At 40.5% G+C, this 24,561-nt stretch overlaps 1 protein-coding gene across 1 annotated transcript in view; it reads left to right on the top strand.

The window, feature by feature from the left end:
• SLC7A6 (solute carrier family 7 member 6) overlaps positions 1-24,561 on the top strand; it is an 855,166-nt gene that overhangs the window by 544,436 nt on the left and 286,169 nt on the right. The window contains exon 5 of the mRNA XM_044081519.1: positions 1,583-1,686. Coding sequence (XP_043937454.1) covers positions 1,583-1,686 — 104 coding nt within the window. The remainder of the gene's footprint in view (positions 1-1,582; positions 1,687-24,561) is intronic.

Genomic DNA, 24,561 nt, shown 5'->3' with positions numbered 1-24,561 from the left:
GTCTGAACCTGAAGAATCTAAGGTGGCTAGAATTGCCTATCTAACTTCAGTACAATCAGCTAATAGTAGCATATAAAAATTCTCTACCAACCTGAAAACACACCCGTAGTTACAAAAATTATCACCCCTTACAGCAAAATCAAGACACTTTGCTCATCCAACATATTACTAGCCCAAACCCTCAAAAGCAACAACTCCTCTGGAGACTCTCTGTATGCCAACTCTGTTGGCAAAATATAAATCACTTCCTGCTGAGCTTACTTCAGAACCCATTCTAACCCAATTAAAAAAAAAAAAAATCTAAAACAGTACTTTAAAAGGCAATGGTTATGTCCTTGCTCTAATCCTGACTAACTCTGGCAATATAAATATGCTAAGGATGTCTTTTGGCAACCCCTACATTGCTTCCTAATTGTTACTCTATAACAAATCAGATTGCTATCCCCGGCCTCCGCTGAAAATGGACAAGTATCCAGTCAATTGTCCTGGTCAACAAATGAAAAATAAATAAATAAATAAATAAAATGTAGTGATAAGATGGTACTAAAGATAATCAGAAGTTTTCTTTTGAAAGCAGTATCTGATTTTCACTCAATCATTTCACTTTCTTCACTGATCATTCCTGTCACTAAGATCAGATTCTGCATTCAATGTCTGTCAGGAGATCCTTGTTCTAATGTACAATACAAAACTTGTAAAAGGTGATCTTTAACTGTTTAGCTGATTTTTGCATTATTCTTGTGTATAAGCCCATCCTTACTCATGAGTGCTAAATCTGACCCCATCACTACACATTACCCTGTGAAAAAACATTTCTTTAATAGTATCACTGTTCAGACAGTGTGTCTGGTGTTTGCCATTTTTAATTTACCAACCAGAAAAGGAGAGCATTTGCTGTCCTTTTTCATTCAATCTGTTGAGAGTTTTACTAGTCGATTAAGGTGTCGGCATGCAGAAATCATTATGTGTATCATTAATTTTTGCGAATATTGTCTTATTTAATTAGCTCCATATATCTATCTAGATATATAATTTTGGCATTTACCCTTGTAGGTCAGGATATTGCTGAAAATGGTTGGAGAAGGACCTTCCAAGTTACGAAATGGGTAAATGGCACTATGAGACATAATTAGGGCCAAAACCATTTTTTTAGCTTGTATACCTATTTATAATATTATTTTAGTATTTGTTCAATACTATTTGCTGCATCTCTGATAACTGATAAGAACATTGCTTATTCACTTCAAAATGTGCAACTCTGATTCATCTGTGATGCAACTTTTTTATCTTCCCAGTTTCCTCATAAGTCAGAGAAACTAGATCTGACTATACAACCCTGCAGGTTTGGCAGGTGATGCCTTTGAATTCTAATTTTAACCAGCAATTCATTCTTGGAATGCTGATCCTCCAATTGTTCTTTCCATCTTTTAACTATTTAAAAACTAGGAAAAACAGTACAGGTGGATAATATTTCATTAGATTTTAATGACATATTCTGTATTGATTTTAGCACATATTGGCTTAAATTTGGAAAACAGGTAGTATTGCAAGGTGCTGTGTCTGATTATGTTTACTTTGTTAGTCTTTTGCAGAAGAAACCTTGGGCTATATGAAATGGAGTATCCCCATTGCTGTGGCCTTGTCCTGCTATGGTGGACTGAATGCTTCTATAATAGCTGCATCTAGGTAAGACTGGTAACTCATTTTGCGTGTCTCTGTATTGCTGCATCTCTGGAGACATAATTTTGCATATTTTTTAACATTAATATCTCAGCAGTACTGCAACCTTTCTTTTTTGTTGTGCCTTTTCTGTACAGAAACAGGCTGTACGTCTTGCATCCATCAGTAGTCTGTCCATCAGTTTATATCCATCACTGAAGAACATTATTTTTGTAGAATATGCCCTCAACAGTATTTCCTGAATTTGATATTAGAGTGCAGTAATGGATGACATCAATCTGATCGTATGGATTAGCCAGTTTTAGCTGTAGAGAAAAGCAGAGTTCTGATTTGCCAAGTTCTCAAACTTAAAAGTGCTTAATCTGCTAATTGCAGCTACATTTTTAATTAGGGTGGTGTTTTCACCTTGACTAAAATCATAAGATTATTCTCAACTGTCTAACTCTGACTTAACTGGGTAAATGTGGTCCTGCAGGGGTACAATGCCTTCCACACCTTTAGATCACAAAATGAATGTGAGAAAACCAAAGGAGATGGTGTTTATCTCTATATTAGAGATAAATTCACCTCCCATCTAGTTAGTCTGGACAACTCCACGGAGTTACTCCAGGTCCAGGTTACGGTCGATAAGACTCCCGTTCAACTCCAAGCCATTTATAGTCCGATACACTGAGAGGCTGCCAGCCCAGCTAGATAGAAATTTGTATATAATTCTATGTCCCTGTAAATATTACTATGATCCACAGGCTTGTTTGACAAATGCAAGAAAACTGTGTTATGTGATGAGCTTAAAAAATGTAACCACAGTGCACCCTGCTGGAAGAAAGCTGATAAGTAAAGAATTTTATGACTGTGTGTGATCTCAAGCTAGGAGACAGGATGTCTGCAGCTGGAAATTCTTTTGTATTGTCTTAAGACAGAGATAATTACTAGGTTTCACATGTAAAGTGTCTTTTATTGCTGTGACTTCCTGGCAGCTGCAGATCACAAAGAAATGTTAAATGTTGAGTTCTGTTAGCCTGGGAACTAAACCAGAAGTGACCAGAATGATGTAATCTGAAATGACTCAGGAGTAATGTGTATTATCAATTTAAGGACTATCTCAGAAAGAAAGAAGTGCATTTTATATTTTGTTCTGAAGCTGACAACTCACCAGCACTTGCTTTGCTGTCTAAGTAGGATTTAGATCTTAGGATTTCTCTTAGAGATAGATATGACTAGCAAGATTAGTCTAGCTGTTTTCTATATTTATGTGAGATTATCCTACAATGTTGTTTTAAAGCATTTCCTGTGATTTCTGAACTCTCTACTGTCACTGTGTTGAATTAATGAATATTGTGTGTTTTTATTATTTATTATTAAATATTTTAAAACCTTTTAATTGTGGCCATTTTGTGTAGAGATAATTTAAGCTCTTGGAGTACTTGCATGAATTTGGTGATACTGTACAAGCCACTCCTAAATAGCCTTCAAGTCTTAGTCACACTTACCAATTGGATAATAATAACATTGCACAGTAGAATTGGACACCCTTTGGTAAGGGCTTTTATAGTAGCTGATAAGGGTGGTTGGTGGCAGTTGGTACTACCTTATAGTCTGGGCAGAAGGGGGCATAGCTAGTGAACCTGTGCCAGCCTTCCCCAGATGTGTCTGTGTGTTTGTATATAAATCAAATCTCAAAGTGTATGTGTGTCAGCTACTTGAGCAGGGGCACGCACTGATTGGACACAGAGAGGGTGCTGGAGGTTTTGGTTTGACCACTCGGCTGAGATCTTAACCCTATAGCTGTGCCAGTGGAGAGTCTTATTGGGATCTGGAGAGAGAGAAACCAGCCCCAGACCAATTGATCTCCGTGTTCCCTTGAGGGAAATTGTACTTTACTGTGTGTGCACTTATCCTCCCAGGGTAGACACCCCTCAGTGGTGCTAGTGGTGAGGATTGAGGCTTCTTGATTACTGGGCCAGTGCATGGGCATCCCATATTAATTGGTGGCTGTGGTGGGATATCCACATCAAGTATCAATTGTTTGATAATGGTGAGTTAGCAACATCACATATTAAAGGGTGATAAAACAAACAAGGTACAAACACAGCACAATGCAGATATGATTTTTAATCCCAGTAAGCACTTTTACGTCAGATATGATGCTTCATCAGACATTCAAAAATACAAGCTAGAACGCTAAATAATATACTGTGGTTTAACCAATGACTAAACTTCACTAGTTATTACTTATCTGTCTGAATTAATCCATTAGTATGAAAAAGTACATAAATATATAAACACATTTATTTAAAAACCCTCACTTAATTGTTTTTTATTCATGAAAAATAATATATATATATATATATATATATATATATATATATATTTATTATTTATTTTATTTTACATTTGTTGACCGGGATGGTCCGACTGGATACATGTCCATTTTCAGCGGAGGCCCGGGGAGAAAAGCTCCACAGTGAAAAAATACAAATAAGTTTACAAATTACATAGATGAAAAAAATTGCTAGTTAACATATTATATACATTCATGGTTAAGCCGATGATAGCAGTATTACAGTTAAAATACAACTTTGAAAAACTAGTGAAAAACTTGTGCATTTCAAGAGACATTACAGTAACTATGTACAGTTTCCAGTTCATTAAGTTTCTAGAGTTCTGGGGGATGATAAAGAAACTGCTTTCTTTAATACAGCAAGGTAGGATTAATAGTCGGTTAGAATAGGAAATTGAGAAGAAACCCAATTTGTTAAGTAGTGTAGGATGTGTTATAGATGACAGGACCTAGCCTGGATTTACGCATGGGCATACCCAATGTGCCTTAAGGAATTGGGCAAGATGTTTTTTAAATTGAGAAAGTGAATTGGAGAGTCTTAGGTTGTTAGGTAGGGAGTTCCAGACCTTGCCTATAGAATTGGCATAGAGAGCATCCCCTCCCATGTTGTTGGATTTGATTGTTTGGACCAGTAATCTGCTAGAGGAGCGAAGACTACTTAGGTTGAAGTAGGGAGTCAGTAGATTATTTAGTGAGGGGATTTTGTCAGGTTCCTTTATGATTTTATATGCTTCAGAGAGTTGGTTAAGTTTGAGAATATTTGGTAGTTCTAACCAGTCAAGTTTCTTTAGGTTAAGGCAGTGATGTGTTCTATAAGGGGCACCTGTTATGAATCTAGCAATGTGATTGTAAGTCACGGAGAGTTTATTAATGTCACCTATATTGAGGAAAGAGAATACAGGGGAAGCATACAGTAACATGGAGAGGAGATGGGTACGTGCTATAGTTAGTTTGGCAATGGGGGTGAGGAAGTTCTTAATTCTATACAATGATCCGAGTTTCTTATTTACAGTCTTTATGGTTTGACTGATGTGCAAGTTAAATTTAAGTTTATTGTCAATAGTGACCCCTAGTAGTTTAGTGTTAGTGTCAGGTTCAATTATGGTGCCATTATTAGACTGAACGAAGAAGGTGATATTATTAGCTAGTGTGCAGTATTGTCCTGGAGGAGAAACTGAGGTGGGAAAGAATAGTAAAAGCTTAGTTTTTTTAGGATTAAGGACGAGATTCCTCTCTAATAGCCATTTTTCAATTGTAGCAAAGCATTGTTGGGTCATTGCTTGTAAATCAGGGAGAGTGGCATTCGAACAAATAAGGGTGGAGTCGTCTGCGTATTGGACGCATGTGGCTTGAGGGATAACTGAGTGAAGTTCATTTATGAACACGGAGAAGAGAAGGGGACCTAGAATGGAGCCTTGTGGAACTCCTATGGTATTAGGTAAGGGTTGAGAGAGTTTATTTTGCCATTGGACTGCCTGTTGCCTTCCAGAGAGAAAGGCATGGAACCAGTTGAGAGTTGAATTATCAAAGTGGAAGGTTTTTAGTGTCTGTAGAAGTAGTTGGTGATTGACCATGTCAAAGGCTTTTGACAAGTCAAGAAATAAGGCGGAAGATATTTTTTTGTTGTTACGATTTTTATTAATTGAGTCAGTAAAGGATAGGAGGGCAGTGGTTGTACTATGATGGGGTCTGAAGCCATGTTGAGATTTGGTCAAAAGATTGTTTAGAGAGAGGTGATTGAGAAATTGTTTATGATCACATCTTTCCATGATCTTAGCTATTGGAGATAAAATTGCTATAGGTCTATAGTTAGATGGTTCGGTAGAGGAACCACCTTTATGGAGTGGTATTACGTAGGATATTTTCCAAATAGTGGGGATAGTGGCCTCAGTAATGGTTCTGTTAATCAGGATGGAGATGGGGTAGGCTATAGCATCAGATATATATATATATATATATATATATATATATATATATATATATATATATATATATATACTCATGTATTCATTCTCGAAGGGTCCTGTTGGTCTTACCAATATAGAACGAGGGGCATTCGACACAGGTGGCTAAATATACCTTGTCCCTCATTCTGCAATCAGCATAACCCTTAAATTCATATCCCTTAACCTGTCATGGGATAAATAAATCTATTAGTATTGTTAATGTAACTACAAAAATTGCATCTCCTACATGCAAACATGCCCATTCTCTGGAACAACTGAACACTGTGATTTGTTTCAGATTTCTCATAGCATAAAATGCGCTTAAGTGACTTAGTACTCTTATAAGTAAATCAAGGTCTATCACCAACCAGGGTTTTAAGTTCATCATCAGCCATAAGTATGTGCCACTGTTTACATATTTATTCATGTATCTGTTTATTATTCTTAGTAAAGGGGTTTAGCATCTGGCATGTATCACAATTATCTTGATTTAACGGCTGAATGGATGCATCATCTACCCTATGGTCCCTAAAGTATGGTCTCCCTTTTCCTCTCCTATCTATCTTAGCCCCTTCTATGGGTATGGCATATTCATATTGTTTATATCCCCTGTCTAGGAAATTGTGTTCCAATTTATGCAATTCTGAACTGCATTCTTGATCTATATTGGTGAGTTTCGATGTCCTAATGCTTTGGCCCCTCACAATGTTTTTTTATATGTGGGGAAGGTGCATGCTGTCCCTGTGTAGTACATTATTCTTTTTATATGTTTTTCTATGAACAGAAGTAGCTATTAACTGTCCTTGCTCCACCAAATGGACGTTTAAAAAAATACTTTGCTCATTTGACCATTCTGTAGTAAAACGTAAAAAGTTGGTAGTATTATTTAAATATATAACAAATTCTTCCAGTTCAGGTTTGGTGCCACTCCACAAAAGGAAGATGTCATCCACAAACCTTTTGTAGTATTGAACCAATGTGGAATAGACAGCATGTTTTTTTAAAATAGATGTTCTCCCACCATGCCATTGCTGAATTAGCATATGAATTGACACATGGAGTGCCCATGGCCACTTCTTTTCTTTGGAGAAAATATTTATCTTCATATAAAAAAGCATTGCTGTTTAACACCAATTCAAGGAGCAGGCAATATAGTAAAGCTTAACTCTTTAACTGTTAGCAAAACATAAGTATCATCATATAGTAACATATCAAGCATTTTATTCTTATAGACACATCGATCCATTATTACAGCTGACCCTCCCTTGTCCGCCAGTCTTATAATCTTTTCATTATTTCTTAATGATGTAATAGCTTCTTTTTCTATTTTTGTTAAATAAAAAAAATAATTCATTATTGATGTAATTCTTGATGTAATCCATAGACAGTAATTCTGATTCTACCACTTTATCAAATGCTACAAGAAGTGAATGTAAGTGTGAGCATTACGTTCCTAGAAAAATGTTTAACATCTAATATAACACTGATGTCAATGTTCAAAGCAGGTACAAAAGACTGACCTTTTTCAAGCAATGTTTTCTCACCTTCACTCAGTGAGTGTTCAGAAATATTAAAAACTAGAGTTTGTTCTTCTAAGTCCATATCTTCTGTTTCTGGCGTGGTGTGGTCTTATAAGTAAATCCTGGGGTTTCTTATAAGAATACTAAGTCACTTAAGTGTATTTTATGCTATGAGAAATCTGAAACAAATCTCAGTGTTCAATTGTCCCAGAGAATGGGCACATTTGCGTGTAGGAGATGCAATTTCCCTTAAGCCTTTTTTAAGGGATGGACCGTTAAATAAATGAATTTTGTAGTCCCATGGATCTTTGAATACTATATTTTTTCTACATATATAATTTCACGAATAAAAAATTTTAAGTGAGAGTTTTTAAATAAATGTGTTTATATGTTTATGTATTTTTTGATACTAATGGATTAATTTGGATATAGACATAATAATTAGTGAAGTGTAGTCATTGGGTGATCCACAGTATATTATTTAGTGTTCTAGCTTGTATTTTTGAAAGTCTGATGAAGAGTCATATCTGACATGAAAGCGCTTTGTGAGATTAAAACATTTTATCTGCATCGTGCTGTGTTTGTGCTTTCTTTGTTTTATTACCCTGTGGAATCATTTGGACTTGTGAAGGCACTTAATCTTCTGTAAATTTTATAAGTTTTTAACATCACATATTAAATGGCTTGTAGTGGGGTGGATACTGAATTCCTGAAGCTTGTGTACAATTTTCACTGAAGGTGTTTTTATACTCCAAATCAGCCAAACAGTGAACATTCAGAGTTCAGATCACAATTGTTTTATTTCTTTTGTTAGCTTAGTCAGGGAGAGCGTCAGGGAGAGCAAGCAAGCATGTCAGCAGAGGAGTATGGCAATCTGATAAGGATCCAGTTGGCTGAGATGTGCCACGCTAAAGGACTGATGCATGGAAACCTGACTAAAGCAGACATGATTGCAGCTTTAGTTACAGCTGCATCCGAGACTTGCAACCAGGAGGAAGATCATTCTGGCTGGGGAGATGTACAACACACAGAGAATGGACAGCTCAACCTTTCTACAGAGGACTTAAAAGTCCATCTGGAGCTAAAGAGACTTGAGCTGGAAGCCAAGTGTTTGAAAATAGAAGCAACAGAGAGACTGAGGCTTCTAGAGAGTGAGGAAAATGACAAACTGCGACATCTGCAGGCTGAGGAGAATGAGAAACTGCTATGCCTGGAAACTAAGGAGGAGGAGAGGCAGAGGCAACATGAAAATGAGATGCCGACTCTTTGCCAGAGTCATGGAGGTAATGGGGAAGGGATTAACTGAACCACAGAAGCAACAAAGGTCAGTAAATTTCTTCCACAGTTTACAGAGGGGGATAATTTTGATAGTTTCAATCATATGTTTGGGAGGGTATGTAAACAGTATGATGCTAACCGAAGGCTCTGGGTATGGTTCCTGACCCCCTTACTCCATGGTAAAGCTGTAAATGTTCTGTCCAAACTATCTGATGTTGACTTTTTAAACTATAATGTTGTAAAGAACTTTTTGCTAGAATTTTTTAAGCTAACACCTGAAGCTTATAGGTTCATAGGTAGGTACTAGGCTATCGGCCCTGTTGCCTATACAATCCTAGCCAAAAAGGTACCCTGGCTTTCGCCACCCAAGAAAATTATTTTCATGTGCCCCTGTCGAGCAGAGCCACAGAGGTGATCCCCTGGGTGAATTTCCTATTTCCCATCCAATCATCAAGATTTTTCTTGAAGAATGCTAATGAGGAGCTTTGTTTGATATAGATAGGTAGTTTGTCCCAGAGTATGGGAAGTCTCTGGGACAGGAATCTATCCCTCCAGCATGTTCTCTTTATTATGGTGACAAGGTTTAGGTCCCTAGAGCATGTAGCTCAGAGGGATTGGGATTTCTTTAAGTGGAGCATGTCCAACAGCTCTGGGTTTGACATAGCTTTGTATGTTAGGCAGAGATTGCCTCGGAGGAGGCGATATGCGATGGAGTAAAGCTGGAGTTTTTTTAGATGGTTTGCGTAGGGCATCTGTTTGAGGCCAGTAATCCTCTTTATGAGGTATTTCTGCGGCCTTTCCAGTTGTTGTAGATGTCTTGTGAGGTAAATACTAAAAGGGGCATTGTACTCTGTAAAGGGGTCTAATGAGTGATGAGTAGAGGGGAACAATGACCTCTTTTTTCCTCGATGAGAAACCTTTTGTGATGAGGTGTGCCACGTAGAAGGATTATCTGACTACTTTGGCGATGTGATTATCAAAGGAGAGACTCCTGTCCACCTGTGTCCCAAGGTCTCTTATCACACTTTCAGTGTTAAGTAGACTACCACCTATGTGGTAGCTCATGGGTACAGAGTTTTTACCAATGGGGATGACAGTGCACTTTTTGGCATTGAGCTTGAGGCCATGGCTTTGACACCAGGCATCCATCTGAGTGAGGCCCTTTTGTAGGATGTCCACATCGTTAGGAGTTTCAGTTATGGCTCCTAGTTTGCAGTCATCTGTGAACTTTGTTAGCCAAAGATCATCTGTGTTAGCCTGTACTTCAGAAAAGTAGATACCAAACAGGAGAGGACCCAGGACTGAACCCTGTGTTACTCCACTTGTCCCTGATCTAAAGTCAGATTTGGAGTCTGCTACTTTCACAGTGTGGGTTCTGTCAGTGAGCCAGTTGGCAACCCATCTTGTGACATATGGATTTATACCTAGTTTAGTGAGTTTATCTATAACTCCAGAGTGGGGGATGGTGTCAAAAGCCTTGGCGAGATCTAGATAGGCTGTGTGAACCACCTTACCCTCGTCTATGGCTTTGGTGACTGCTTCAAAGAAGTCAATCAGTTTAGGAGACATGATCTGCCTTTTATAAACCAAAACTGGGTGGGGGTCCAAAGTTTGTAGATTACCAGTGTCTTTGTTTATAAGTTCCATGATGATACGTTCAATGGCCTTGCAGACCAGGCTCATTAGGCTAATGGGGCGGTTGTTCCTGGGGCCCGTGGTGGCTCCCCCTTAGTGGAGTGGGATAACTGTCTCTGTGTGCCATTCAGTGGGCACAAAGCCTGAGATGAGGCTATGATTGAACATGGTGCTTAGGTGGGGTGCCAGTTCATTCTGTAGTTCATGTAGAACGCAGCCTGGGATGTTGTCAGGTCCCATGGATGCTGTATTCTTGGCTTTGGAGAGTGTGTTTTTTACCTGTGCAGCCATGATTACAGGAACTTTGCATTCTTCTGGTATAGAGATGGGCCCTTTAGGAGGTGGGGGGGGGTAAAGTTAGCACTGAACCTATCTGCCAGGATGTTGGCAATATCAGTTAGTTCTGTATATTTAGTGCCATTGTGCTATAACTCAGAGCAGATCTGAGTGTTGCCATTGAGATTCTTGACATAACTATAGAATGCTTTGTGGTTGTCTTTAGAATCAGTGGCGATTTTTGTTTTCATAACTAGCTTTGGAGGATTTTATGAGGGATGTTCTTCATGTTTCACTGTTGCAGTCATTACATTTGGGTAATCTGCTGGCAGGTTGCCCTCAATCAGCCTGATTTAACAAAGTCTTGGGTCCTGCGTCAGTTGCTGTTCCTTCTTCCATGGCGTCAGGTAGTCAGGGGTATAAAACATGCAGCTGAAACCATTACATCAGTCTTTCTTGCCATGCGGTGCCTGAAGCAGAAGCAGTTCGCAAGTGCCGGTTGGCCGACTCATGAAATTTTCATTTTTGAGTTTCAGAACTGAAGTCTTCAACTTAAAGCTAAGTACCCCGTTGGGGAAACTATTTCTTGCTCCTTACCGATGTCAGAAAAAGTTAATAATTGCATTACTTGTGGAAAGCAAATACCTCATAAAGATTTTCATTTGTACTGTATTCCTTGCCTAGACCCTGACCACAACATATCTTGCTGTCGGTTTTGTGCTTTATTTAATCAGCGCACTATCCATTGACGGAACATTTTTGCCTCTAAATATTTCGGTTCTCGGTTTAATTATCCAGAAATGACGTCGGTTAGCCGTCTGACCACCCGGATTCCAAAAAAACATAAAGATAAAGACAAAGACAGGCCGTCGAGGTCCAAAACTGCCGACGATGCTTCGCCTAAGCTAGTTGCCAGTTTGTTGGTACTCAGTGAGGCGCTTTTGCAGCCCCTGATACCTGCTAATTCTGACTCGCAGGCCTCTACTGAGTCCCATTTGGAGTCCAATATGCCGCAAGATGCTTCACCTATGGAACCCGCGGATGTCTCTACCTTGGATGGGTCCGGAGCTGCTTCTGAGGGTGTATTCAGGCCTTCAGACTTGCATATGAAACCGACTCTACCTTCAATACTAAGGCCTACATTTTAATCTATGTCTAAAAAACTGATGCCCAGGCCACATGTTCAGGCCCCTATGCCTAAAAAACAAATGATCAAAATGACTGAAGATCTAATTACTCTAATCAGGGGTAGTCAACCCCCCCCCCCCTTCTAAGAGGCCTAGGGCTGAGCTTGACTATGACTCTTCTGATCAGGACTCTGTTTCTTCTGACTCTTCTAATGACCTGGATTTGTCCATACCTACTTATGAGGATTCTGATGAGAGGATTCCATTCCCTCTGCTTCCCCCCCTGAGGACTTTTCTTTTGGGGAAACTTTACATACCTTAAGGGAGCATTTCCACTGGGAAAGTCAGGAATTTTCTGATTCAAAAAAGAGGCTTAGGGATTTCCTTCTTCTACCTCAGCATAGGCCTTTGGCTATACCTCCTGTACTAGACATTTTTGATGATGTGTTTTCGGAATCCAGTATGGCCCCTGATTCCCTGCCTCCGGCTCCTAGTAAACCTGACAGATACTACAGGGTTCCTGAGTCCCAAAAGTTCCTTTTCAAGAATCCTGTTGCAGATCCAGAAACCATTTCTCAGGGGCCCAAGGGCATTAAGGCTTCTACTGCTAAAATTACTATCCCTTCTGATAGAGGCTCTAGGGAGCTGGATATATGGGGTAAAAAGGTTTATATTTCTGCAACCTTGGCAATCAGAACTTTAAACTGCCAATTTCATATGATAAAATATCAGCAGCATATTATTGGACTGCTTAAACAGAAAATGATGTTGATTTCTGACTGTGTGGAAAATAAAGATTTACAGGATTTATTGCACTCTGCTGAACAAGTTGGAAAACATACTTTGCAATGTGGTTTTGATTCTTTAGAGGCCTCTTGCAGGGCTGCAGTTACTGGGTCTGTGCTTAGAAGGCATGCTTGGCTTAAGGAGCAATCTCTGCCTGATCATGTTAAAGTGAAATTGTTGGATGCTCCTTTAAATCAGGACCACCTTTTGGCAATAAGGCTGAAGAAGTTCTAAAAAAGATGGAAGATAAAGCTAAATCTATGCAAACTGTAAAAGATCTCTTACAAGTGCAACCTCCAAGATTTAGTAGGCACTGGCCTACTAAGAATTGGTCCTTTCCAGCTCCTCTCAAGCCAAACCCAGACACACTAAAAGCACCAGGTTTCAGTCCCAGGGGACTCTCAGAACTAAGCAATGGGGGGGGGGGGCCTCCACTTCCAAATCTGGAAATAACAAGACACCCCCTGTGGTAAACAGTCTCAATGACTTTCCTTTAAAACTACCAAGCACTAACCTTTTAGCCATCTCTTTTGGGGGAAAGATTGCTCTTCGTGCAAAAAACTGGGAACTCATAACCCAGGACAAATGGGTTTTAAATATAGTGTCCCAGGGATACAGATTTCATTTCCACACATTGCCAACATCAAACAGGTGGCCAGACCTGCCCCCAAATCAGTGGGCAGAGGCTCAAAAACATGTACTTTCCCTCTTAAACATGGGGGCTATTCAACCGGTACCAGAAGAGGAAAAGGGACAAGGCTTCTATTCCAGGCTTTTCCTGGTACCTAGAAAAGACAAATCATGGTGTCCAATTCTGGACCTGTCTACTCTAAACAACTTTCTAGACATTCCAAATTCAAGATGCTGACTCTTCACTAGTTATTTCCTATGCTAGGCAAAGATGCCTGGTTGGCAACTCTAGATTTAAAAGAAGCATACCTGCACATCCCAATCAGGGAATCTTGCAGAAGATACCTATGCTTCAAAGCAGGCTACTTGCATTATCAGTTCTCTGCACTGCCCTTTGGCTTGTCTACTGCGCCCAAGGTATTCACAAAGTGCCTGGATCCAGTAATTGCATTTTGCAGGTAAAGAAATATTCAAATATACCCATACCTGGACGATAGTCTAATTCAGGCAGAAAACCAGGGCATACTTCTAAATCATCTGGCATTTGTAAAAAAGGTTCTAACTTGTTTGGGGTACACCATAAACGAAAATAAATCACAACTGGTATCCTCTCAACAGATTACATTCCTGGGTGCAGGGTTGAATACAACTGCCCAGATGGCTTTCCTCATGCCAGAGAAGCAAATTAATTTGGTAACTTACTTCAAGCAAGTGGTCACAAAAACCCTGCTATCTGCAAGACAAATACTGCAAGCCTTTGGGTTCATGGCCTCCTGCATTCTTCTAATTCCATATGCAAGCCTGCATATGAGGAAACTACAGTGGTACTTAAAAAATCTATGGAGTCAACATTGTCACAGCCTGGAAACAATGATTCCTATCATACCTTGCCTGCCACCAAAACAAGGGACTGCCATTCACACTACCCCCTGCCGCCCAAACCCTAACTACAGATGCATCAGACTATGCATGGGGGGGCTCACCTAGCAGGTAAGTGCATTCAGGGCAAATGGAACCCAAATCAAATGCACCTACATATCAATCAAAAAGAAATGTTAGTTGTACAGAATGCTCTGACAGTCTTCAAGGACTACATTCTTCCAGGACAAATAATGGTAAAGACAGACAACACCACGGTTATGTGGTACATAAACAACCAGGGGGGTACACATTCCTACCCCCTCTGCAGACTAGCCATGGCATTGTGGAACACAGCCTTGAGCTACCAAGTGCACGTACAAGCTCAATCCTTGCCAGGAAAATTGAATAGACTGGCAGACGGACTAAGCAGAAATCTCATGGACCCACACGAGTGGAAATTGGAACCACGGATTTTCAACATGTTGACAAGCAAATGGGGGAGCCCAGACATAGATCTATTTGCCTCCCCCCAGAACTACCAGTTGGACAAGTTTTGCACAAGGACTCCCCACAAAAAAGCCTGGAAAGTGGATGCTCTGTCCTTCAGCTGGAAAAACCTATCAGTCTACGCCTTTCCCCCTCTGCCTCTGCCTCTGCTTTCCAAAGTTCTGCTAAAAGTCAAACAGGCCAACACTGGTACCCACTCCTGCGCAGTGTGTCACAAATATCTCCATGGCACCTGCCTCAGGCACCTTCCTTGCTGTCTCAGCAGGAGAACCAAATTCTGCACCCTCAGCTTCCAACATTGAACCTTGCAGCCTGGCTAATCACTTAAATTCACCCTTAGCATCCTTCAGCAAACCTGCGATGGATGTCATCTTGGAGGCGAGAAGACCTAGTACTAGAAAATCTTATGCTGACAAATGGAAAAGATTCTGTGCCTGGAACCAATCTTTAGGGATGAGCACAGCAGTGCCCAATTTACCTCAGATTTTGCAATATTTAACTGAGATACTTCACAAGGGCTTGTCTCTTTCCTCTATTAAAATCCATGCCTATTTCAGCTCACAATAAAACAGAACCACCCCTCTTTTCTCATCCCCTGCTCAAGCAGTATCTCAGAGGGGCAGAGAACTTGAGACCACCCAGGAGAGCTCCTACCCCTGCTTGGGACCTTAACTTTGTTTTGGAGAAGCTCACTCTACCTCCTTTTGAGCCTGCTGCTACTGCAGACTTGAAATTTCTTTCTTGGAAAACAGCCTTCCTTTTAGCAATTACTTCAGCTAGAAGGATATCTGAATTACAGGCCCTTATGGCAGTGGAGCCTTTCATCATCTTTCATGCGGACAGGGTATCTCTGAGGACCAGTCCATCCTTCATGCCCAAGGTGGTTTCCAGTGTGGCTCTTAATCAGTCCATTCATTTGCCAACCTTCTTCCTCAGTCGACAGAACAAAGGGGAACAGATTCTGCTTTCCTTGGAAGTCCACAGACAACTTAGATTCTACTTGGACAGAACTAAATTTTGAAGAAAATCTGAACAATTGCTAGCAGCATTTGCTGCTGGGGCAGAGGGGGAGGCTATTTCAAAACAAACCATTTCTAAATGGATAAGCCATTGCATTCTTTTCTGCTATAAGCACCATGGAAAAACTATCCCCCAGGGGATCAGATATCACTCCACCAGGGCTGCATCTACTTCTGCAGCCTTTCTCAGAGGTATTCCTTCCAGGGATATTCTAGAAGCTGCTACCTGGAGTTCTGTATATACTTTCACCAGGCATTATCATTTACCAATTTTCTCTAAATCCAGAGCTGGCTTTGCCACTGCTGTCTTGCAGGGCCTTATAGCTGGTCCTAACGCTGCATAAATTCCTCCTCCCAACCATAGCTTTGGGAATCTACCCAAATGTAATGACTGCACCAGTGAAACACAAAGAACATAGTACAGTTGTGTACACTTACCATAAATGTAGATGTTCGAGTATATTCACTGTTGCAGTCCTGGTTACCCTCCCTCCAGCCCCCTGTTTTTTTCTGTGACTATACCTCTACTTTCTTTTACTCTACTTAAAAGCCTTTTTGGTGTGTTTGCTTTTGGTTGGAGGTATATTTTTGTTTTTTTAATTTTATTTGCTCCCCATTTGAGGGGCACCTGACATCTGTGGCAAGAAAAACTGATGTAATGGCATCAGCTGCATGTTTTATACCCCTGACGACCTGACATCATGGAAGAAGGGACAGCAACCGATGCAGGACCCAAGACTTTGTTAATCAGGCCAACTGAGGGCAATCTGCCAACAGATTACCCAAATGTAATGATTGCAACAGTGAATACACTCGAACATCTGCATTTATGGTAAGTGTACACAACTGTATTATCTCAGCTTCTTACTGAGGCTGACCAGAGAGTTCTTCCAGTCATGGGATTTTACTTTTTTTTCAACAGTTTCTTTCTTCTGTGTAGAGTTTGTTTATGGCAGGAGACCACCAGATTGGCTTCCTTTTTTTGGAGGATAGCATATTGGTTCTGTTAGGGATAGCATGATCCATGCACTTGTGTAAGTGCTTATCAAGTGCATTTGTGTAGGATTCAGCAGTCGTACCTTTATTGTCTGTATGCATGGGTGGTGCGAAGTTTGCCACTTCTGTCTTAAGAAGCGTGAAGCTGGCTTATAGGAAAAGATTTTGTGAGCATAGACGCAAGGCAGATGAAAGTGTGTGTGAATATGTTGCTGAACTGAGCACTTATTTTCATAGGTGGGTGAGTGGATGTCAGGTCACCACTTTTGAAGGGCTGGCAGACCTTTTGGTGAGGGAACAAGCCCTTAGCACTTTGCCTGGGGACATGAGGATCTGGTTAGCTGATAGACAATCCTCTACTGCAGATGAATTGGGGAAAAAGGGAGATCTATACCTAGGAAGCAGGGCATCCCTACACATGAAAGGGACACCCAGTGCTGCTCATGCGTCTAAGGGAACCCATGGTGGGCAGCTCAGACTTCCCCAACAGAATCTACCAGTAGCAGGGGAAGCCACTAGTCCAAGTACATGTCCAGGACCTAGGGTTAAATGTTTCAAATACAACCAGTGGAGCCATGTAGCATATAGATGTCCACGGAGGCAAGGTGGGGAATAATAGGTGAGAGAGCCAGTAAGTGGGAATGACAAAATGCCAACAGTATGTTGTCTTGAGACAACAAGGGTACCAAACTACCACAAGAGGTTATATCCTATCATAGTGAATGGCAACGAGACCATTGCTAAGAGAGACACAGCCTCTGACATAACCATTGGGAAGCCTGCAATGGTTACAGAGGAGCACTACTTACCTGGGTAGTCTACTCCAGTCAGAGCTTTAGGAGGGACTCCATTCCAAATACCTTTGGATAGGGTTCACCTTGACTGGGAGGGTGGAAAAGAAAGCCAGCAAGTAGGTGTGTTTGAGGATATCCTTGAAGATGTCCTGATATGGAATGATTTTGATAATCCAGTACCGTCTGTTAATGCAGTTACACACAGTCAGGCTTGGAGACCAGCATGTGGGTCTGGGAGCCTGGGGGAGACACAGACAGACCGCACATTTGCAGCCAGGACTGGTGAGGTGGCTACTTCAGGGTGGGAGCTACCCTGAGCAGTGACACTGAAGGTGAGCCACAGCTGCTTGTGGGTACTGATGTTCCCTTGGACAGAGTGACTGCAAGGGCAGAGGTGAGTAGTAGTTCCCAGGGTGACAGTGCGGCACCGCTGTCAGAGGATGCCATACTTGCTGTGAAAGGGGAGCTGAGAAGGGTTACAAAGAGAGAGTTGAGACAGGCTGAGCTTTCAGACCCTACATTACAAGGTCTGAGGCAGGTAGCTAGTGAGGCACCTGATTCTCAAAGAAAGGGGGAATCTGTATACTGGGACAAAGGGTTACTGTATAGAGAGTGGACCCCTGAGGGAGGGTTAGAGGGTGAGAGAATACAGCAATTGGTATTGCCTAGAGCCTACCATCTGACAATTCTAGCCATAGCCCATGATATTCCTTTTGCAGGTCATATGGGTTTAAAACGTACAAAGAGACAGGTTATGCAGAACTTTTATTGACCTGGGATTTCCAGAGATGTAACAAGGTACTGCAGGACCTGTGAGCAGTGCCAAAAGGTAGGCAACGCAGGAGACAAGGTGAAAGCTCCTTTGATGCCTTTCCCTGTGATTGAGGAGCCATTTCAGAAGGTAGCTATGGATATTGTGGGATCCCTGAGTACCCAAGTTCCACAGGTAAAAAGTATATCCTGGTGGTAGTAGATTATGCTACAAGATACCCTGAGGCATTGGCTTTGTCCTCCATTGAGGCAGAAAAGGTGGCAAATGCTTTGTTAGAGATTTTCAGCAGGCTAGGTTTCCCAAAAGAAATGCTGACTGACAGATGTGTCAATTTCATGTCAGCCCCACTAGCTTGTCTGTGGAAGTACTGTGGGGTGAAGCACCTAAAGACCACCCCTTACCATCCCCAGACCAATAGTCTTGTTGAGACTTTAAACTCTACACTCAAGTCCATGCTACGGGCATATGCAGACAAGTTTAAGAGGGAGTGGGACAAATATTTGCCCCATCTGTTGTTTGCTTACAAAGAGGTTCCCCAGGAATCCACGGGTTTTTCATCCTTTGAATTGTTGTATGGGCATTGGGTGAGGGAACCGCTAGATTTAATTGCTTAATATCTGAGCTTTGGCCGGCTAAGATCTACCTGAAATCAACTGGACGTGTAAGTGAATTTAGGTACACTTTTATCTGCTCTTTTTCATATAGTACTGTATGTAATTTATATGTCTGTGTTTCTCACTGAATATTAACTCAGCTGAAGTTGTGGCTGTCTCTCTATAGAGTACTTGTTAGAATTTCTGTGTGGCCATTGACAGCAGTGGGGGGTAGTTTCACCTCATCACTGATATTCTGTCCTGCCTTATATAAGTGGTACGTTTTGGGTTATCCCTGCTTAATATCTGAGCTTTGGCAGGCTAAGATCTACCTGAAATCAACTGGATGAATAAGTGAATTTAAGTACACTTTTATCTACTCTTTTTCATATAGTACTGTATTTCATTTATTTATTTTTGTTTCTCACTGAATATTAACTCAACTGAAGTTGTGGCTGTCTCTCTACAGAGTACTTGTTAGAATTTCTGTGTAGCCATTGACAGCAGTGGGGGGTAGTTTCACCTCATCACTGATATTCTGTCCTACCTTATATAAGTGGTATATTTCGGGTTATCTCTGCTTAATATCTGAGCTTTGGCCAGCTAAGATCTACCTGAAATCAACTGGACGTATAAGTGAATTTAAGATCATATCTGCTCTTTTTCATATACTACTGTATTTAATTTATTTGTTTCTCACTGAATATTAACTCAACTGAAGTTGTGGCTGTCTCTCTACAGAGTACTTGTTAGAATTTCTGTGTAGCCATTGGCAGCAGTGGGGGGTAGTTTCACCTCATCACTGATATTCTGTCCAGCCTTATATAAGTGGTACATTTTGGGTCATCACTACTTAATATCGGAGTTTTGGCTGGCTAAGATCTACCTGAAATCAACTGGATGAATAAGTGAATTTAAGTACACTTTTATCTACTCTTTTTCATATAGTACTGTATTTCATTTATTTATTTTTGTTTCTCACTGAATATTAACTCAACTGAAGTTGTGGCTGTCTCTCTACAGAGTACTTGTTAGAATTTCTGTGTAGCCATTGGTAGCAGTGGGGGGTAGGTTCAGCTCATCACTGATATTCTGTCCAGCCTTATATAAGTGGTACATTTTGGGTCATCACTACTTAATATCGGAGTTTTGGCTGGCTAAGATCTATCTGAAATCAACTGGACGTATAAGTGAATTTAAGTACACTTTTATCTGCTCTTTTTCATATAGTACTGTATTTAATTGATTTATTTGTGTTTCTCACTGAATATTAACTCAACTGAAGTTGTGGCTGTCTCTCTACAGAGTTGTTTTTCTTTCGGCTTTTCCCGGTTAAGGGTCACCACAGCGGAACTCCTGTCCGCTAGTGATTGGCAGTAGATTTTACGGTTGCCGAGGTGCCAGCTCGACGCCCAACCTTCAGCGAAGGTACACCCATTCTATGCATGTCTTTTGAATGCCACTCGACCGCAGAGAGGACATGCAGACTCCACACAGAAGGCGCTCCAGCCGAGAATCGAACGGGAGAACCTCTTGCTGTGAGGTAACAACGCTACAGCTGCACCACCATGGCTTCTTGTCTCTCTGTAGCCATTGACAGCAGTGGGGCGTAGTTTCACCTCATCACTGATATTATGTCCTGCCTTATATAAGTGGTACATTTTGGGTTATCTCTGCTTAATATCTGAGCTTTGGCTGGTTAAGATCTACCTGAAATCAACTGGACATATAAGTGAATTTAAGTACACTTTTATCTGCTCTTTTTCATATAATACTATATTTAACTTATTTATTTGTGTTTCTCACTGAATATTAACTCAACTGAATTTGTGGCTCTCTCTCTACAGAGTACTTGTTTGAATTTCTGCGTAGCCATTGACAACGGGGGGGGGGGGTTAGTTTTACCTCATCACTGATATTCTGTCCTGCTTATACAAGTGGTACATTTTGGGTTATCTCTGCTTAATATCTGAGCTTTGGCCGGCTAAGATCTACCTGAAATCAGATGGACGTATAAGTGAATTTAAGTACACTTTTATCTGCTCTTTTTCATATAGTACTGTATTTAATTTATTTGTGTTTCTCGCTGAATATTAACTCAGCTGAAGTTGTGGCGGTCTCTCTACAGAGTACTTGTTAGAATTTCTGTGTAGCCATTGACAGCAGTGGGGGGTAGTTTCACCTCATCACTGATATTCTGTCCTGCCTTATATAAGTGGTATATTTTGGGTTATCTCTGCTTAATATCTGACCTTTGGCCGGCTAAGATCTACCTGAAATCAACTGGACGTATAAGTGAATTTAAGTACACTTTTATCTGCTCTTTTTCATATAGTACTGTATTTAATTTATTTATTTGTGTTTCTCACTGAATAGTAACTCAACTGAATTTGTGTGTCTCTCTCTACAGAGTACTTGTTTGAATTTCTGTGCAGCCATTGACAACAGGGGGGGGTAGTTTTACCTCATCACTGATATTCTGTCCTGCCTTATATAAGTGGTACATTTTGGGTTATTTCTGCTTAATATCTGAGCTTTGGCCGGCTAAGATCTACCTGAAATCAGCTGGACGTATAAGTGAATTTAAGTACATTTTTATCTGCTCTTTTTCATATAGTACTGTATTTAATTTCTTTGTGTTTCTCACTGAATATTAACTCAACTGAAGTTGTGGTGGTCTCTCTACAGAGTACTTGTTAGAATTTCTGTGTAGCCATTGACAGCAGTGGGGGTAGTTTCACCCCATCACTGATATTCTGTCCTGCCTTATATAAGTGGTACATTTTGGGTTATCTCTGCTTAATATCTGAGCTTTGGTCAGCTAAGATCTACCTGAAATCAACTGGACATATAAGTGAATTTGAGTACACTTTTATCTGCTCTTTTTCATATAGTACTGTATTTAATTGATTTATTTGTGTTTCTCACTGAATGTTAACTCAACTGAAGTTGTGGCTGTTTCTCTACAGAGTTGTTGTTCTTCTTTCGGCTTTTCCCGGTTAAGGGTCGCCACAGCGGAACTCCGGTCCACTAATGATTGGCATTCGATTTTTTTACAGGTGCCGAGGTGCCAGCTCGACGCCTAACCTTCAGCAAAGGTATGTCCATTCTATGCATGTCTTTCAAATGCCACTCGACTGCAGGGAGGACATGCAGACTGCACACAGAAGGCACTCCAGCCGAAAATCGAACGGGAGAACCTCTTGCTGTAAGGCAACAACGCTACCACTGCACCACCGCGGCTTCCTGTCTCTGTGTAGCCATTGACAGCAGTGGGGGTAGTTTCACCTAATCACTGATATTCTGTCCTGCCTTATATAAGTGGTACATTTTCAGTTATCTCTGCTTAATATCTGAGCTTTAGCCGGCTAAGATCTACCTGAAATCAACTGGACGTATAAGTGAATTTAAGTACACTTTTATCTGCTCTTTTTCATATAGTACTGTATTTAATTTATTTAATTGTGTTTCTCACTGAATATTAACTCAACTGAAGTTGTGGCTGTCTCTCTACAGAGTACTTGTTAGACTTTTTTGTGTAGCCATTGACAGCAGTGGGGGATAGTTTCACCTCATCACTGATATTCTGTCCTGCCTTATATAAGTGGTACATTTTGGGTTATCTCTGCTTAATATCTGAGCTTTGGCCGGATAAGATCTACCTGAAATCAACTGGACGTGTAAGTGAATTTAAGTACACTTTTATCTGCTCTTTTTCATATAGTACTGTATTTAATTTATTTAATTGTGCTTCTCACTGAATATTAACTCAACTGAAGTTGTGGCTGTCTCTCTACAGTTAGTTCCCCACCCACTCTCGCTGTTCTTGTTTTGGTGTTAATGTTGGTGGCTTTGAAACTGCTCGCCCCTCTTGTAGATTTGTATTTGGATGCTCCTTCTGGGCCCATCTCATTTGCTCACTCAACTGAGTGCAGTGCGATCATATTCTGATTTCAGGCACTCCTACTGTGTACAAAGAGAGCATTTGGGAAGGATAACCCCTGCAGCCTCTTAATCCTGTTCTGTTCCCTCTCTCAAAAAAAAAAAAAAAAATATATATATATATATATATATTAAATAAATAAATAATATATATATATATATATATATATATATTTTTTTTTTTTTTATTCAGATGCTCTTACTGTAACTGTCGTAGTTGCTGTTCTGCGTGGTTATCTGTTCAGTCACTCTTACTCTGCACTTATTACTGCTTGTTAGTAACCTTCTAATTTATTGTTTTTTAGTTATTTGTTAATTTAATTGCATTTGTTTGAACTGTATTTGCCGTAGTGTTGCACACTCGGCTGTACTGGCCTGCACTACAATTTGAATTGTATTTACTGCTGTTTTAGCTGCTTTTCTGTAAAAAAAAAAAAAAAAAAAATTCTAAGCTTGTTTCCTTCCTTTCCTGTACCTAGTGTAGTCCAGATACAGACTTGCTGTATCCAGGACATTTGGTAAGCTTCTGAGCCCCCAAAGCCTTTCTGTGTTGGAGGGAAGTCTTCTAGCTTATTAGTGGGCATGGTAGGCACTAGGTAACCTGTCTACCACAGGAGGAGTGGTTTCTGACCCAGAAAGTATAGTTTGTTGGCCTTTTGGGAAGCTTTTCCATCACTTTCAACCTTCTGATTTAAAAGCCTATGTTTGCACTTGTTTCCTGCCTTTCCTGTTACTAGTCTAGTCCAGGTACAGTTTTGTTGTATCCAGGACTCTTTGTAAGCTTCTGAGCCCCCTAAGCCTTTCCGTGTTGAAGGGAAGCCTTATAGATTATCAGTGGGAGTGGTAAGCATCAGGTAGCCTATTTACCACAAGAGGAGTGGTCTTGGCCCAGAAATTGTAGCTATTGGCTGCTTGAGCAGTTTTTTCCATCTCTTTCAACTTTCTGCTTTGAAAGTCGCACTTGCGCCTGTTTCCTGCCTTTCCTATAACTAGCCTAGTCCAGTTAGAGTTGCTGTATCCAAGATTGTTAGTAAGCTTCTGATCCCCCCCAAGCCTTTCTGTGTTGGAGGGAAGCCTTCTAGCTTATCAGTGGGAGTGGTAAGCACTAGGTAGCTTATCCTCCACAAGAGGAGTGGTTCCTGGCCCAGAAATTGTAGCTACTGGCCGTTTGGGCAGTTTATTTCCATCTCTTTCAACTTTCTGGTTTAAAAGCCACACTTGTGCTTGTTTCCTACCTTTCCTGTAACTAGACTAGTCCAGAGACAGAGTTGCTGTATCCAGGACTGTTGGTAATCTTCTGAGCTCCACAAGCCTTTCTGTGTTGGAGGAAAGCCTTCTCGCTTATCAGTGGGAGTGGTAAGCACTAGGTAGCCTGTCTACCATGAGAGGAGTGGTTCTTGGCCCAGAAATTGTAGTTTATTGACCATTTGGACAGTTTGTCCATGTCATTCAACTTTCTGGTTTAAAAGACCACATCTGCTCTTGTTTCTCATCTTTCCTGTAACTAACCTACTGGGTAGCACTAGAAAGCCTTAAACTGATACAAGCCTTCTAGCTTAGAGGAGACTTTGGAGTGATTAAGTATCAGTTTTCTGTACTTTCTTGCTGTACTTAACTGTTTTCCATCTAAACGCATATTTTCCAGTGTTTATTGTGATTTAAAAGCTTGTTTTTTTCACATATTGTACTTATTTGACTGCCTGCACTTTTAAAAAGTTGTTTTTTGTTTAAATAATTTGTTTAACTGTTCTAGGCTACACACTAAAGTGCGATAGCCTTTTCTGATCGTTTGTAGTCGTTTAAAGCTGTTTTAAGTAATTTTTTTACTGTTTTTGCCTTATCTTTTCAAAAAAAAAAA

The sequence above is a fragment of the Protopterus annectens genome, chromosome 8.part0 (assembly GCF_019279795.1).
Source record: "Protopterus annectens isolate FY-2018-M chromosome 8.part0, PAN1.0, whole genome shotgun sequence".
In the NCBI taxonomy this organism is placed as follows: Eukaryota; Metazoa; Chordata; order Ceratodontiformes; family Protopteridae; genus Protopterus; species Protopterus annectens.
This window is presented reverse-complemented; position numbering and strand designations above follow the sequence as displayed.